The sequence below is a fragment of the Heterodontus francisci genome, chromosome 8, assembly GCF_036365525.1.
Source record: "Heterodontus francisci isolate sHetFra1 chromosome 8, sHetFra1.hap1, whole genome shotgun sequence".
In the NCBI taxonomy this organism is placed as follows: domain Eukaryota; kingdom Metazoa; phylum Chordata; class Chondrichthyes; order Heterodontiformes; family Heterodontidae; genus Heterodontus; species Heterodontus francisci.
In genome coordinates this window covers 80,324,004-80,342,237 of record NC_090378.1, presented here as the reverse complement: position 1 = coordinate 80,342,237, position 18,234 = coordinate 80,324,004, and the positions used below count along the sequence as shown (strand labels likewise).

Genomic DNA, 18,234 nt, shown 5'->3' with positions numbered 1-18,234 from the left:
ATTCATTGCCACAATTAATACACCTGTGAAGCCCCACATTTGTCTAGGTGCTCTTCTTTATACACTTTTGTGTGCTTCTACATGGTGCCACCCCTACGCTGGCAGCTGAAGTGGAGGCAGGCTGCTGATCGGGCTGAACCTTGGCCTGGGATAACTTTGCCGGGCATCCTCTGCCTGCCTGAGGCCTGAAGGGTCCTGGCTGGCTGAGGGGATCCTGTACAGGTGTAGGAGCTTCCTCAGTCATTATGGTTACTGGAGGTGGGCTGACAGCTGAGGAGCCACTAACCACACTCAGAGCGCCCTGAGGGGAGCCCCCAGATGTGGGGAGCAGACTCTCCTTCTCCCCTTCAAGGCTCACTTGAACCTTCCTGTTGGCCAGAGAAGAATGAGGACCTGGAGAAGAATCCAGGTGCCTGGTCCCTCTCTCGCCTTGCCACTGCTGTGTCGACCTCATGGCCAAGGCAAAGGTGTGCAGGTCTGCACGCATCTGTGGGATCTGGCTCTCCATGTGGGTTGTCAACTTCTCGATGGAGGAAGCCGTGCGCTCACACGCCTGAGATATGGCAGCACTTATGGCATGGATGGACTCCTCCATCATCCACTTATGGCTGCACATGGCCTCTGGCATCTCTGCTATATGTTTCCTTACCTCTCTCTGCAACTCCAACATGCCCTGTGCTGCCAACACCCAAACACCCAAGGCTCATCATGAGCCTGGGCCCAGCCTGGGCCTAGCCAACTACAGTCCTCTGACTGACAGTGGCCTCAGCTGTCAGAGCCTCCGTCAGCTGCTCAGGCCTGTGTGTGGTGCTCTCACCAGCTTGTGATCCTGAATCCCGAGCGCATACCCACTGACGTGAATGTGTCTGCACTTGTGGAGGGTGCATGGGAATGATGTGATGATGCATCCTGTTACTGTTCCTCTTCCTCCTCAAAGGTTAATGGCAGGCCCCCTGTCCCAGCATCTAAGCTTGCCTGCAAAGTGCTATGACCTGCATGAGGGAGCACAAACATTTGTGGGTTAGGTTGTTCAGAGCTCCTCATGCCAACTGTGCCTGATGTGGATCTCCAGAAGTGTGGAGGACACATGAACATAATGTCTCCTCACTCTCTTATGCAGACACTCCAGTCTCACCATTCACAATTGCATGGCCACCCTGGGCCCCTGCTAGCTCCAGAGCCACCTCCGCTGCCAGAGTCAGAGGACACACTTTAGGGATCCCACCCCCAGTCCTTGATGTCTCCCTAGTGTTAAGGGCATGTTTCTCCTGCAAGCGGGAAGAGGGACACAGTTAGACCTCGCATGAAGAACAACTGGATACTTATGCTAGTGGCAGCCCCTCATCCCCTGATGGGGTCTCCAAAATGACTCCTGCCCATGTGCGCTCTCAGGGGACATAATGGAGGTGAGCTCTAGAAGAAGACGGCCTGTCACCGAGATGCAGCCATGCATCTGCCAGGATGTGGTAATGCCTCACCCCCTTGCCACTGCCTTTGTGGACACTCCCTCCCCATGTAGCGCTCCCTCCTGTGTAGCCACATGCAAGGCCCAAAGAGGAGATGGGTTTGGAGGACTCACCTTGGCGACCCAATTCGGGGGAGTGACACCACAGTTGCTGACCTCCTTAACGATCTCCATCCTGGCTTGCTTGGTCATGGGGGAGGATCTCTACTTACCATCCCTTGGAAAGAGGACCTCCTGCCTTTCCCTTGTAGCCAGAGCAGAATCTCCAGGGAGGCATCACTAAACCTTGGCACCACCTAGTGTCTTGCCTCAGACATGGTCCCAGTAGGCTCCCACTCTGTCCAGTCCAGCTGCAGTCCTGGTGCAGAGGGGTAGGAGTCACAGCAGCAGTGGATGGGGGTGGGGGGGGGGGCTGGTAGTAGTCCAGGAAGGTTCAGCAGGAGTAGCATGGTAGAGGGGGACCCAGGAATTACAGCAGCAACAGCAGAGGGAGGTCCAGGAGTAACAGCAGCAGTAGAGGGGTCCAGCAGCAGCTGTAGAGGTGGGCGGGGTCCAGGAGTAACAGCGGCAGTACAGGGTGTAGTATAATGCGTATAAGCTGTTGCTGGGTAGATTATGTTTATAGACCTTAAGCATCATCACAGGATGTGATCTCATGAGTCAGAACCTGGTGTTGCTCAGTGTTCATGTAGATACCTTAGAGATAAGACCCCTGTAAATAAACTCCTGTTACTTTGACTCAAAGTCTACTATCCTCATTTAACAACAACAGCACACTGACAGTATAGTACACAGGGATCCAGATTCACTGCATCATTGAAAGGCAGCAGTACAAACAAGGCTGGCACTTTAAAGATGATACCAGCACCTGCGTTCTTGTCAGCTAAGGTCACCATCAGCACCTCGCCCTGTCCCATTCTGCAATAGGATGGGACCCGTGCCTCAATTATGCTAACTGGCCAGTCACCTATTGATTGCGATCAGGTGGCCACACGCGTAACATGCGGCAACAGCGCCCACTTCATTTGCTGTCACTGGGACCCATGATGGGCTGACAAAATTCAGCCCATTCTGTGCAATTCTGGGCACCACACCTTAGGAAGGATGTCAAGGCCTTGGCGAGCATACAGAGGAGGCTTTACTGGGATGATACCAGGGATGAGGGACTTCAGTTGTGGGGAGAAGTTGGGACTGTTCTTAGAGAAGAGAAGGTGAAGGGGATACCTAATAAAGGTATTCAGAATTGAATGGTTTTGAAAGAATAAATAGAGAGAAACTGTTTCCTCTGGCAAGTGGGTCAGTAACTAGAGGTCATAGATTTAAAATAATTGGCAAAAAGAACTGGAGGGGAAATGAGAAGAAACTTTTTCACACAGTGTTGCTAAACTGTGGCACACACTCCCTGAAAGAGTCGTAGAAGCAGATTCTATAGGAACTTCCAAAAAGCAATTGGGCATGTAATCTGCAGGGTTATGGGGAAAAAGCTGGGGTGTGGGACTTAATTGGACAGCTCTTTCAAAGAGCTGGCACAATCACAATGGGCCGCATGGCCCTTTATGTGCTGTAAGATTCTATGATGCTTAGGCCAGGCAACCTGAAGATGACACTGGTGCTATGTGGCTGACATGTTGTGGACAGAATTGGAAAGGAAGAGTTTGGAGTCAAAGTGCACCATCCAGCAAACATCTTTCAATTGTAATAACTTTTCATTTTGTCAGAATCCAATCTCAATACAGGTTGTGCACAAATTTGTTTGTGGGAAGCATCAAAGTGGTAAAAGCTTACCACATTTTACTGGGATCACAAAATGAGGGCCCTTGAGTAAACTTTCACAGTGAGTGTGGTTGAACTATTTGATTGTGAAATACAGTGCAATGAAACTCAACCCTGTACTCACATGATGTGCACTTTCCTACTGGGATATGTGGATAACTGTCAGAGTGGCGCAGTGGTTAGCACCGCAGCCTCACAGCTCCAGCGACCCGAGCCCAATTCTGGGTACTGCCTGTGCAGAGTTTGCAAATTCTCCCTGTGACCTTGTGGGTTTTCTCCAGGTGCTCTGGTTTCCTCCCACAGCCAAAGACTTACAGGTTGATAGGTAAATTGGCCATTATAAATTGCCCCTAGTATAGGTGTGGGTATGTGGTAGGAATGTAGGATTAGTCTAAATGGGTGGTTGATGGTCAGCACAGACTCGGTGGGCCAAAGGGCCTGTTTCAGTGCTGTATCTCTAAATAAAATAAATGAAATCTTAGTCCAAGGTAACACCTTTCCCCAACCCTATCTGGAATTAGCAGAGTACAGACCAGGGATATAACCCAGGATCTTTCAGGTATGTTGGGCTCAGTAAAACACTGAGCTGTACATATACTAATAGAGCACGCTCTCTTTCTTCCAGTCAATTTCTCAACAGATCAAATTATAAAATCTATTCTCAACTATTATATGAATGACATTTGAGTTCTTATACTAATTCTCAAAAGGAACTGTCGAGTAGCTTTAAGCCACTATGTACAACTGGATTTTCTAAATAATACCGTTACAAGATGGAATCTCCTCTGTCCATTGTCCTGATTCGTTGCACTGAAGTCTCACAGGTCTTTCCAATGTAAAACCTTTGACACAGTCAAAGTCACATACTGAGCTGTAGCTGAAGTTCCCAAGAGGATGCGAACAGTTCATGATCGCTGGGCGATAAATATTCAGTTCCTGACATTTCACCACTGTGTTAGATTTAAAAGAGCAGCATTACTATAAACACAGTATATCAGTGGTCAATAATTATTGATAGAGTCAATGTTTTTTTTAATCTTTACAATTTTGCAAAATGATTTTGGCAAAATTGTATAATCTGAAATTATGTCAATGTTATGATATTATTTACATTATAAATAAAAATCACTTCCATGTATTTGTATTAAACACCTTCTCTTAAAATAAAGAAGGCGTCAGGGTAAATTCAATGCTCACAGCACAGGTACGCTTGAACGGAGCAATGGCAGGAGATCGGACTACAAAACTAGTGCTAATTCTCCAATGCACAATCTTTTCAAACATGGCTTCCTGTTCAGAGTGCTGAAGCATCAAATTTACTTTATTGCTAAATAATTAGAAAATGTATTAGTTTCAGTGTATTCCAATTCTCAAAAGGTACCTAATCAGAATTTTTTTGGAATAAATTGTCTTTGGGTTAGATTTTGCTGACACAAGTTCACTAGTTGATTTTTGACAGAGATTTAACAGTTAGCTTAAAATAGCTCATGCTCAATACCATGGGCAAGGCTGGTGTTCTTCAGTTACTACAAAAGGCATAGAATAGGGCAACTGATTTGAATTGTTGTCTGCTTTGAGTTAGCCCATTTCTGTTGGGGGAGCATGTGGAAACTATCGGTGGCCTCATTGCTTTGTCCAGGGTTAGGGAAAAGAGTCTGGATTCTATTCAGTGGTTCCAGCTGGAATCTACACAAGTGCAGTCGGTGGGTAATAACAGGATTGGGATGAGCTGTTATTGAGCAACTCGGTTCCTCATACTCACTATTTAGGTTCATACATGAAGAATTGTCAAACAACCAGCTCCCAGATTAATAGTTTTGAAATGTCCACAGAGATGAGGAGAACTAAGATCAGCCTTGACTGCACACCAGAGATATTTAAACCAGGAACAAAAAAATACGGAATTCTCTTGCATGTCGTTGGAGGTTTGCCACAGCAGAGCAAGACTTAAGTCATGTATCAAAACTGCATTCAGCAAAGGAGATACTTCATAAAGAAATTTGCTTGGTTGAAACTCAGCTTCACTTATTGGCTTAATTGTACTTCCCATTTTCTCAGTGGCTACATTTATGGCCTGAATATACCACTTTGCTGCTGGGGAACCATTTAAATATTCTGTTGATTTTTGTTAGTAGTAGAAGACAGGCCATTTGCTAACACTATTAACATCAGTAATAATCCATCAACAAGAAAAAAAATCCAAGCCTTTTTTGCCCAAATTAATTTACTTTTCTCGTGCTTTTAGGAGAGAAATTGCCCTATGCAATTCCCCAACTGATAGGATTGGCAAATAAATAATCTCTAGGCCTTTGCCAATGCTGCTCTTGGGACAAACAGCAGGAAATTAGGGAAAACAGGCAAGGGTCAGAGACTCTCAAATTTTACCCCCCTTCCTTGGGGAAATGCCACGTATGAATTCATATGTAACTCCAGTGCCAAAACCTTGGGTGCAAGTTGATTACCTGCCCTCTCAACTGGGCACTGATAAAGAGAGAAATATGAAAGAGGAGATTTTAAAAATTAGAAAGTAAAATAACTAAATAAGTCAATAATTTATCATTTGTTTTTGAAGTAATCATGTACCTTCACAAGCTGGCATCTTATTTGTCCACGTCCCTAAAGCTGTACATTCAAGCTTGTCTGTTCCATTCAAGATGAAGCCCTCCGCACAGCCAAGGTCACACATTGATTGGTAACTAAAATCTCCAGTAGGATGGGAGCAGCTCATAGTGCCATGGTGCAGACTCTTTAGTATGTTGCATTTTACAGCTGGAACAATGGAGATTTCCTTTATTAATGGCTTAGATTCCTTCATTTATCTCAGCCACTAGGGCCATAATGTTGCCATGACTCCATCCTGCAGAGTTGACATGCTAAACCCAACCAAATTGGTTCACACTGATTATCTAATTCATTTAATCAAAGAAGAAGATAATAAGCCTGAACAGAATATTCCTGTTTCATTAAAATGAAAACTATTGGAGAAGTATTCCCTTCTTCCATTCAACACAAGTTTTTTTGGAAAAGGATAAATCCATTAAACCCAAGAAGCTTAACCATTTTTATACAACGTTCATCCAACCTACCTACAATCTTACCATATCATTCAGTTATTTCTTCAGAAATATACCTAATGTTCCCTTGAACACATCTATACTGTTCACAAAAATGCAAAATGCAGCACAGTTCCGGCCGAATGGGATTGATACAAAGACCAGAAAAGGGTCACAAAGCAGCTTATAAGAGCTACTAAAAGAGATTATGAAAGGAAACTTGCAAGGGACATCAAAATCAATAAGAAGAAATTTTATAGTTACATAAAGGGAAAGCAGGTGTTCAAGAGCAATGTAGGCCCACTAAAAGCTGAAAATGGAGATATTGTCATTGATAATAGGCAAATGGTAGACATGTTGAACAATTACTTTGCCTCAGTATTTACAGTTGAAAAGGAGGATAACTTGCCGGAAGTCCCGAAAAAATTAATAGCCGATAGGCAACAGGGACTTAATGCAATTAATGTAAGTAAAACATCAGTAACAAGGAAATTAATGGAACTAAAGTGTGAGAAATCCCCAGGACCTGACAGTTTCCATCTGAGGGTGTTAAAGAAAGTAGGGGAGCACATTGTAGATGCCCTAACTGTAGTCTTTCAGAGTCCCCTAGCTTCAGGAGTGATCCCTCAGGATTGGAAAGTTGTACATGTCACTCCACCTTTTAAGAAGGGTGAAAGGGGGAACCAAGGAAATTACAGACCAGTTAGCCTGACATCTGTGGTGGGCAAGTTGCTGGAGTCTATAATCAAGGATAGCGTGACTGAACAGCTCGAAAAATTTCAGTTAATCAGAGACAGCCAGCATGGATTCATGACGGGAAGGTCATGCCTGACAAATCTCATTGAATTTTTTGAAGAGGTGACTAAGGTAGTGGACAGGGGAATGTCTATGGATGTTATTTATATGGACTTCCAGAAGGCATTTGATAAAGTCCCACAAAAGAGACTGTTAACTAAGGTAGAAGCCCATGGAGTTGAGGGCAAATTATTGACATGTTTAGGAAGTTGGTTGAGTGGTAGGCGATAGAGAGTGGGGATAATGGGTAAGTACTCCGATTGGCAGGATGTGACTAGTGGTGTCCCGCAGGGATCTGTGTTGGGGCCTCAATTATTCACATTATTCATTAACAACTTGGATGATGGCATAGTAAGTCATATATCCAAATTTGCTGATGATACAAAGTTAGGCAGCATTGTAGACAGTCCAGATGATAGCATAAAATTGCGAAGAGATATTGACAGACGAGGTGAGTGGGCAAAACTGTGGCAGATGGATTTCAATGCGGGCAAGTGTGAGATTATCCATTTTGGACCAAAAAAGGATAGAGCAGGGTACTTTCTAAATGGGAAGAGGTTAAGTACAGTGGATGTCCAAAGAGACTTGGGGGTTCAGGTGCATAGATCTTTAAAATGCCACGAGCAAGTGCAGAAAATAATCAAAAAGGCTAATGGAATGCTCGCCTTTATATCTAGAGGATTGGAGTATAAAGACACAGAGGTTATGCTGCAGCTGTACAAAACCCTGGTTAGGCCCCACTTGGAGTACTGTGAGCAGTTCTGGGCACCACACCTTAGGAAGGATATATTGGCCTTGGAGGGAGTGCAATGTAGGTTGACAAGAATGATACCTGGACTACAGGGGTTAAGTTACGAGGAGAGATTACACAAATTAGGCCCATTTTCGCTAGAATTTAGAAGGTTAAGGGGTGATCTGATCGAAGTCTTCAAGATATTAATAGGAAAAGACAGGCTAGATAAAGGTAAACTATTTCCACTGGTTGGAGATTCTAAAACTAGGGGGCATAGTCTAAAAATTAGGACCTGACCGTTCAGGAGAGATGTTAGGAAGCACTTCTTCACGTAAAGGGTGGTAGGGGTTTGGAACTCTCTCCCACAAACAGCAGTTGAAACTAGAACAGTTGTTAATTTTAAATCTGAGATAGATTTTTGTTAAGCAAAGATATTAAGGGATATGGGCCAAAGGCAGGTATATGGAGTTAGGCTGCAGATCAACCATGATCTCATTGAATGGCGGGACAGGCTTGAGGGGCTGAATGGCCTACTTCTGTTCCTATCTTCCTATGTTCCTATGTTCCACTTTAGAGACCTTCTGTGGTGGTTTATTCTACAACCACCACCCTTTGGATGAAACTGTTCCAACTGAATTTTCTCATTTTTTATTCCTGTCTCCTGGTAGTTGAATTCTTCCCTTAGTGAACAATTTTCCTGGTCATTTTTGGTGAATTCCTTCCATAATCTTGAACATTTGAATTAGGTCATCTTGAATCTTTACTTACCAATGAAAACATGCCATATTTCTTTAACTTTTCCCCTTTAACTTAAATTCCTCATGCCCTGAATAATCGTTGTCACTCACCTCACTACCCTCTCAAGGACAACAATATCTTGACTGAAGATAATTGCTTTAATAAGAAAATGTTAAAACATGAGATAACAGAGTTAAAAGTAAAGACTGTTCTTGCCATTTCCTACTTTATTTTCGGCAGTTTTTCTCTCTTAACAAGATCCCAACTGTCACCTCCACAACTGTTCTGACAGTTGGGATGATTGATTGGTCTTCACCACAAACTTCCCCAGCACCACCAATCCCTTGTGTGCCACCTTATGGCTGATCAAAGAGAAATATGGAAAGACTTTGCATTTATCTAGCACCTTCACATCCTCAGTATGTCCCAACTCTTCACATCCAATGATTTACTTTAGAAGTTAAGTCACAGTTGTTTTGTAAGCAAATGCTGTAGCCAATTGCACCAAGCTAGATTGCACAAACATCAGTGAGATAAATGACCACCTAACCTGGTTTGATGGTTTTGGAAGTGTACCATGGCATGGTGCACCCTCTGTGACACAAAGTGACAGCAGTTTACTAGTTTCTTTATTGCCAAGTACATTATAGCAGTAACTACAGTTGGACAGAGATAGTTATCCGAATGCTTCTGCTATCATCACATAAGTGTTTTCGTGCACTTTTCCATTAATATTTTTTCTGTCTTCTTTCCTTCTTTCATCTAGCAATACAGCTTCCACTCATACTCAGATCAACAGATCCAACAGCCTCCTCTCAATTAAAGAAAAAAGGCTAACTGAATACAAACAACAACAGAGATTGAGGGCTGAAATCTGCTAACCTGGAAGCCCTGCTGCCATGGCAGAAAGCGGTAGGCAACCCCGCTTCAGCTCGCAGTGTGATCTTGGTGCAGCAGCCAATTAACAGGCTGCAGCCAGGGCCGCAGTCTAATTAAGGACGATGGCCCGCCCCGGAGACCTGCTAGCTCAATCAGAGGGCGGGCAGCTTGGCAGCCTCAGCAGCACCACCGCTAACGGTGGCCAGTGCTGAGGCTGCAGCTCCAGGGAGCGGGCACCTCAATGACAGGGTACCCTTGGAAACAGGTGAGTTGGGTTGCAGACGCCAGGACCAGCCAGGCAGTCCCCAGTGATCAAGAAGGATGGGGATTGTGTTGCACTGGCTGCATTGATGCCACGGGTTGGGCTATTGCCACTGGGGGTACCTCCATGGGCCATGGAACGCCCATAAAGGAGGCCCCCGCAACTGGAACCTGCTGGGAGGCTGCCAGGGTTTACCTAGCAGTTTTCCCACATGGTGGCGGGCCCTCCTGACATGGGCAAAATACCTGTGGAGGAGGGAAATGGCCCTTAATTGGCCAATTAAGTAGTTCAATTGACCGCCAAGTGGGCAGCTGCACTGAAATGGCAATATGCCATGGCAGTGGGAAGATGTTGGGCTCCCCTCCTGAGTCCTTCCCCTGCCATATTACTAACTCTCCCACCTCCCATACTGCCTCCAAAGGGCTGGGAATGTTCTACCCTGAGTTTCTAAAGCAGAGCTCTCAATGATGAGAGTCCAATGATTAACCAGAGAAAAGGAACAGTGCTTGCAAAGTATATATGAAAAAATGCCTTTAATAAGTATAACAACAGATATTTAAAAAAAAACTTGCACCAAATATGCAGTGTAAAGTGTTTTCCTCTAGTACTATTGAGTGAAAAAATTGAGAGACAGTTTTATATTCTCATTAACTTCCACTTACATTAGCAACCAGGTGAAAAATATAGCCAGCATCGTGGTACCTGACAGAAAAATATTTGCTTTGTCCGATCCAGCTCTTTCTTTATTCTTGGGATTCACGGGATATGGATGTTATTGACAAGACCTCCATTTACGCCCAACCTTAATTGCCCTTAAAATGTAGGTGATCTGCTATAGTCCATGTGTTGAAGTTACTCCCATTGTGCTGTTAGGTAGGGAGTTCCAGTGACAATGAACGAATGCCGATATACCTCCAAATCAAGATGGTGTGTGATTAGGAGGGGAACTTGCACTGGTGGTGTTCCCATGCACTTGTTGCCTTGTTCTTCTAGGTGGTAGTGGTCGCAAGCTTGGAAGGTGCTGTTGAAGAAACCTTGGCGAGTTGCTGCAGTGCAACTTGTTGATGGTAAACACTGCAGTCATGCTGCGCCAGTTTGGAGGGAGTGAATGTTTAATGTGGTGGATGGGGTGCCAATCAAGTGGGCTGTTTTGTCCTGGATGGTGTCAAGGTTCTTGAGTGTTGTTGGAGCTGCACCTATCCAGGCAAGTGGAGAGTATTCCATCACACTCCTGATTTGTGACTTGTAGATGGTGGAGAAGCTTTGTGAGTCAGAAAATGAGTCACTCACCAATGAGTATTCAGCCTCTGACCTATTATGTGGCTGGCCAGGTTTCTGGTCAATGGTGGCCCCCAGGATATTGATGGTGGGGGATTCAATGATGGTAGTACCACTGAGTGTCAATGTGGGTATTTAGACTCCCTGTTGTTGGAAATAGTAATTGTCTGGCACTTGTGTGGCATGAATGTTACATGCCACTTATCGGCCCAAGTCTGAATGCTGTCCCGATCTTGCTGCATGTGGGCAGGGACTGCTTCATTATTTGAGGAGTTGCAAATTAATCTCCTCCAACCCTACAACTCTCCAAGATATCTGCGCTCCTCTAATTCCAGCGTCTTGAGCATCCTTGATATTAATTGCTCCAGTATTGATGGTGTACCTTCAGTTGCCTAAGTTCTAACCTCTGAAAATCCCTCCCTAAACTTCTCTGCCTCTCGACTTCTCTTTCCTCCTGTAAGACACTCCTTAAAAATTACTTCTTTGTCCAAGATTTTGATCATCTGTCTTAATTGGGGGGGGGGGGTGGGGGAGGAGGGGGGGCGCAGGGAGGGGGGTGCAGTGTTGTCCTCTATCTGTTAACACGACCCTGAAGCCTGTCTACCCTTTAACTCATGTAGTACAAATACTTCAGCATAGCTGAAGTGACATGTTGAATTTAACTGAAATATCTGACAGCACGGGAGCAGGCTTGTTCAGGCTGTATTTGTGTCTAACAGCTTATAGCTGAAAGACATATTTCATATTTAAGATGAGCATGTTCAGATATACAACATATATTCTTGAACGTATATATATTTTCAAATATTGCAGAATACCTTTATATATGATCTATAAATGAGTATCCACATAAAATTCCCCAGTACCTTTACAGTTAGGAGTCTGTGCTGTCCACTGTTTATTGGCTTGACACTGAATCCTGTCTGACCCATGCAGTACAAATCCCTCATTGCAGCTAAAATCACACGTTGAGCTGTAATTGAAGTCTCCGATGGGATGGGAACAGTTCATTGCCCCTTGTTCGGGCTGTGTCAGTGTCTGGCAGTTTACAACTGAAATACAAGGTTAGAACTTAAAATCAGAATGTTGAAAGATGCCATTTACTATATATTTTCTCAATGTTAAATATTGCAGATATAAAACCAGCTTTATTGAAAGCTTTGCATATCATTTAGAAACGAATATTATGTAAAATTCAACAGTACCTTTACAGCTAGGAATGTGTGCTGTCCACAGTCCATTGGCTTGGCACTGAAGCCTGCCTGACCTGTTCAACTCAAACCCTTCATCACAGCTAAAATCACATGTTGAGGTGTAACTGAAGTCTCCAATGGGATGGGAGCAGCTCATTGCCCCTCGTTCAGGCTGTGTCAGTGTCTGACAGGTTACAGCTGAAATACAAGATTGAAATTTCAACTTTTTTTGAAACATATGACATAGTATATGCATGTGTAAGGATATATAACTTCAGCACTGTGAAGACGAAACAAGCTTTTACTGGAAGGTTTAAAACCAAACTTATAAATGAGCATTCATTTAATGAGTGACAACTTTTTGAATATGGTTCGTTGAAACAAATCGGAGTTTACCCAATTCCCTACACTAAATGCCTACATTGACGCTAATGTCTTATGTTGAGCTGTAATTGAAGTCTCCAATGGGATGGAAACAATTCACTGCTCTGTTTTCAGGCTGTTATCAGCAGCGGTTTACAGCTGAAATACAAATTCTCAATTGCAATGAAAGAGATGTGAATGTTTTGAAAGCTGAACTGGTTTACCAGCACTCAAACGTTCATAGACACGCAGGCAGGCTTGTGGGAATTGTTGCATTATTACACCATTTTAGTATTTGATAGTTCACCTAATGTTCCTCAGTACCTTTACACCTGGTGGTTAGTGGTGTCCACTGTTCATTGGCTTGACACTGAAGCCTGTCTGACTGGTTCAGTACAAACCTTTCAGCACAGCTAAAATCACATGTTGAGCTGTAACTGAAGTCTCCAATGGGATGGGAACAGTTCATTGCCGTTCCTTCAGGCTGTATCAGTGTCTCGCAGTTTATAACTTAAATACAAGATTAGAACTTAAAATTAGAATGTTGAAAGATGGCATATACTATATATTTTCTCAATGTTCAATATTGCAGATGTCAAACCAGCTTTATTGTGAGTTTTGCATATCAGTTAAAAATGATCAATGTAAATTTCCCCAGTAGCTTTACAACTGGAAGTGTGTCCTGACTACTGCCCATTGGCTTGACACTGAAGCCTGTCTGACCCATTCAGTACAAATCCTTCAATATAGTAAAAGTAACACATTGAGTGTAAATGAAGTCTCCAATGGGACGGGAGCAGTTCATTGCCCCTCATTCAGGCTGTGTCAATGTCTGACAGATTACAGCAGAAATACAGGATTTAAATTCAGTAGGCATCTGAAAGTTGAGACATATATACCTGTATAAATATATATAGTTTCAAATAACAGATCGGAAATGAGAAAACTATTTTTACTTAACACTTAATAAAATAAGTGTGGCGGCACAGTGGCGCAGTGGTTAGCACCGCAGCCTCACAGCTCCAGTGACCCGGGTTCAATTCTGGGTACTGCTTGTGTGGAGTTTGCAAGTTCTCCCTGTGTCTGCGTGGGTTTTCTCCGGGTGCTCCGGTTTCCTCCCACAAGCCAAAAGACTTGCAGGTTGATAGGTAAATTGGCCATTATAAATTGCCCCCAGTATAGGTAGGTGGTCGGGGAATATAGGGACAGGTGGGGATGCGGTAGGAATATGGGATTAGTGTAGGATTAGTATAAAATGGGTGGTTGATGGTCGGCACAGACTCGGTGGGCCGAAGGGCCTGTTTCAGTGCTGTATCTCTAAACATAAACATAATTTAACATTGACCATCTATAGAAAGTTGCTCAGTACCTTTACAGCTTGGAGTCTCTGCTGTCCACTGCCCATTGGCTTGACATTGAAGCTTGTCTGAGCCCTGTAGTACAAACCCTTCAGTGCAGTCAAAGTCACATGTTGAGTTGTAACTGAAGTCTCCAATGGGATGGGTGCAGTCTATCAACCCTCGTTCAGGCTGTGTCAGTGCCTGACAAGTTGCAACTGAAATACACGTTTAAATTTCAATATTCATTTGTGAAGTTGAAGCACAGCATACTCTGTAATGTGTATAAATAACTTATTATAGAAATTGAACCATCTTTTTACTGAAAAGTTCAGCACAGGTCATAAACATGTGTTCATTTGGTGCAGTGTAATACCTGTACATATGGGAGTCTGTGCTGTCCAGTTTCCAGAAGCTCCACACTCCAGGCTATCTGATCCTGTTAATATAAATCCTTCAGCACAGGTAAAATCACACAATGAGCTGTAGCTGAAGTCTCCAAAGGGATGGGAGCAGTTATAGGTTCCTCGATCTGGACTCCTCAGCACGTCGCACTTCGTGGCTGGAATATTAGTGACACTATTCACAGTGCTTCTATTTACACACAACCAGCGAAGATAAAGGTCTAGATTTTCAAAACGGGGTTGGGAACACGATGCCCTGATGATTCCCAGGTCTCAACCTCCTGCCTCAGCTGTGTTGCCAATGCAATGTAATCTTCAAATGGTAATGCCCTAATTGGGCAGGAGGCGAGTTCAGTGCCGAATTAGTGGCACCGATCAACTGCAGGAGGACACAGCTGCCCTCCTGGCACAGAGGCAAAGGCAAGCAGCAGCCATGATGTGGCCTGCTGCTGCCTTACTGAGGGGAGCAGCAGCTTCTCAGAGGGACAGCAGAATGAACAGGTGAGGCAGTTGTTCCATAATAATAAAAAAAAAGTCCCGCGCTGGGCCCTGGCACAAGATCCCCATGGGCCGAAAACATTTCTTCTTCAAACAAGAAAGTTAGCCTCCTGCCCGCTGTGAGCCTGACAGTTGTGCACTATCGTGTATCTGACTGGCCAGGCTCGCCAGACTCCTCTTTGAAAATTGTGGTGTGGACCCCACTTCCCTTTAACAAACTCCTAAAGGAGCTTAATTGGAGGCCAGAGGCTTCGCCATTCCCTCCCGCAGCCCTCATATTAAAAATTGGGGCCTGTCCTGGAGATATCAGGTTCCGGAGATGATCTTCTGGGCAGCAACGTTTAAATCACGTCCACACCAGCTCCAAACCCCAAGACCCTTTCAAGATCCAGCCCAAATAGTCAATTGGAAACTAGTATGTCACCTGATTTTTCTGGTTTGCCCCTAACTTAAGAAATCCTGTTATAAGGTTAATATGGCAAATTTACCTCATTTTGAAATTGACAGCCATGTGTCTGACTTCATGAAATTCTTCAGGACGGTTGGAGAGCAGCGCCAGGAGTAGCACCAGGCATACCTGGTGAAGCTACCACACAGAACTACACACATGGTAAACAGCAGAAGCAGCATGCTATAGACAGAGCTAAGTGATCTCATAACCAACAGATCAGATCAAGGCTCTATATTCCTGCCACATTCAATCATGACTGTAAGTGGTCAATTGAACAAATGACTGGAGGAGGATGCTCCATGAACATCCCTATCCTCAATGATGGCAAAGCCCGTAACTCAGTGCAAAGAAGAAGGCTGAAGAGTTTGCAACCATCTTCAGTCAGAAGTGCCAAGTGGATGATCCATTGTGGCCTCCTCCTGAGGTCCCCACCATCACATATGCTAGTTTGCAGTCAATTCAATTCACTTCACATGATATCAAGAAACAGCCAAAAGCACTAGATATCTAAAGATTATAGGCTCCAATAACATCCCAACTCATGCTGAAGAGGTGCGCCAGACCTAGCTGCACCCCAAGCCAGCTGTTCCAGTGCAGCTAAAGCACTGGCATGTACCTGACAATGTGGAGCATTGCCCAGGTATGTCCTGCCCACAAAATGCAGGATAAATCCAATCCAGCCAATTACTGTCCCATCAATCTACAAACATACATACGAACATATGAATTAGGAGCAGAAGTAAGCCATTTGGCCCCTCGGGCCTGCTCTGCCATTCAATAAGATCATGGCTGCTCTGTTTATGTCTCGAATTCCACTCTCCCATCTACCCCTGATAACCTTTGATTCACTTGTCTAACAAGAATCTATCTAACTCTGCGTTAAAAATATTCAATGACCCCGCCTCCACCACCTTCTGAGGCAGAGAGTTCCAAAGTTGCACAAGCCTCTGAGAGAAAACATTTCTCCTCATCTCTGTCCTAAAACGGTGACCCCTAATTTTAAAACCGTGCCCATTAGTTCTGGACTCACCCACAAGAGGAAACATCCTCTCCACATCCACCTTGTGAAGACTGTTCAGGGTCTTATAAACTTCAATCAAGTCTCCCCTCACTCTTCTAAACTTCAGTGAAACCAAGCCCAGCCTGTCCAACCTTTCCTTCATTATTTGAGGAGTTGCAAATTAATCTCCTCCAACCCTACAACTCTGCAAGATATCTGCGCTCCTCTGATTTCAGCCTCTTGAGCATCCTTGATATTAATTGCTCCAGTATTGACGGTGTACCTTCAGTTGCACTCTTTAAAACTTATTTCTTTGACCAAGATTTTGACCATCTGTCTTAATATCACCTTACATGGCTCACTGTCAAATTTTGCTTTATAACTCTCCTGTAAAGTGCCTTGGGATGTTTTGTTATGTTAAAGGCACTATATAAACACAATTTATTGTTGTTTAGAATGGAACTGAACACTGCAATCATCAGTGAACATTCCCACTTCTCACCTTGTGATGGAGGGAAGGTCTTTGATGAAGCATCTGAAGATGGTTGGGTCTAGGATTCTGCCATGAAGAACTCCTGCTGCAATGTTCTAGGACTGAGGTGATTGGTCTCCAACAACTACAACCATCTTCCTTTGCGCTAGTTGGAGAGTTTTCGCTCTGATTCCCATTAACTACAATTTTATTAGGCTTCCTTGATGCCACAATTGGTCAAAGGCTGCCTTCATATCAAGGGCAGTCATTCTCAACTTACTTCTGCAACTCAGCTCTTTTTTCCATGTTTGGACAAGGCAGTACTGAGATCTGGGGCTAAGTGGTCCTGGTGGAACCCAAACCGAGTATCGGGGAGCAAGTTGTTGCTAAGTAATTGCTGCTTGATAGCACTGCCGACGACCCACTCCATCACTTTGCTGATGATTGATAGTTGGCTAATTGAATGTTAATTGGCAGAATTGAATTTGTCCTGTTTTTTGTGGACATCTTATACCGTGCAATTACTGTGATGCCAGTGCTGTAGCTGAAGACTGTGACAGCAGTAGTGTACATTTTACTTGTATAGCTAGTGGGGGGTGGGGGGGGGGGGGGGGGGGGAGCAGGGAGGGGGGTGCAGTGTTGTCCTCTATCTGTTAACACGACCCTGAAGCCTGTCTACCCTCTAACTCATGTAGTACAAATACTTCAGCATAGCTGAAGTGACATGTTGAATTTAACTGAACTTTCTGATAGCACGGGAGCAGGCTTGTTCAGGCTGTATTTGTGTCTAACAGCTTATAGCTGAAAGACATATTTCATATTTAAGATGAGCATGTTCAGATATACAACATATATTCTTGAACGTATATATATTTTCAAATATTGCAGAATACCTTTATATATGATCTATAAATGAGTATCCACATAAAATTCCCCAGTACCTTTACAGTTAGGAGTCTGTGCTGTCCACTGTTTATTGGCTTGACACTGAATCCTGTCTGACCCATGCAGTACAAATCCCTCATTGCAGCTAAAATCGCACGTTGAGCTGTAACTGAAGTCTCCGATGGGATGGGAACAGTTCATTGCCCCTTGTTCGGGCTGTGTCAGTGTCTGGCAGTTTACAACTGAAATACAAGGTTAGAACTTAAAATCAGAATGTTGAAAGATGCCATTTACTATATATTTTCTCAATGTTAAATATTGCAGATATAAAACCAGCTTTATTGAAAGCTTTGCATATCATTTAGAAACGAATATTATGTAAAATTCAACAGTACCTTTACAGCTAGGAATGTGTGCTGTCCACAGTCCATTGGCTTGGCACTGAAGCCTGCCTGACCTGTTCAACTCAAACCCTTCATCACAGCTAAAATCACATGTTGAGGTGTAACTGAAGTCTCCAATGGGATGGGAGCAGCTCATTGCCCCTCGTTCAGGCTGTGTCAGTGTCTGACAGGTTACAGCTGAAATACAAGATTGAAATTTCAACTTTTTTTGAAACATATGACATAGTATATGCATGTGTAAGGATATATAA

At 43.9% G+C, this 18,234-nt stretch overlaps 1 protein-coding gene across 6 annotated transcripts in view; it reads right to left on the bottom strand.

Moving 5' to 3' along the window:
- Positions 1-18,234, bottom strand: part of LOC137372942 (P-selectin-like) — a 94,294-nt gene that overhangs the window by 31,142 nt on the left and 44,918 nt on the right. For 5 of the 6 annotated variants that reach the window (XM_068037473.1, XM_068037478.1, XM_068037472.1 and 2 more), the window contains 8 exons: positions 17,975-18,160; positions 17,636-17,821; positions 14,246-14,431; positions 13,902-14,087; positions 12,182-12,367; positions 11,843-12,028; positions 5,822-6,007; positions 4,003-4,188 (listed from right to left, as the gene is read on the bottom strand). In XM_068037473.1, coding sequence (XP_067893574.1) covers positions 4,003-4,188; positions 5,822-6,007; positions 11,843-12,028; positions 12,182-12,367; positions 13,902-14,087; positions 14,246-14,431; positions 17,636-17,821; positions 17,975-18,160 — 1,488 coding nt within the window. The remainder of the gene's footprint in view (positions 1-4,002; positions 4,189-5,821; positions 6,008-11,842; positions 12,029-12,181; positions 12,368-13,901; positions 14,088-14,245; positions 14,432-17,635; positions 17,822-17,974; positions 18,161-18,234) is intronic. The other variant, XM_068037477.1, reaches the window with a different exon arrangement.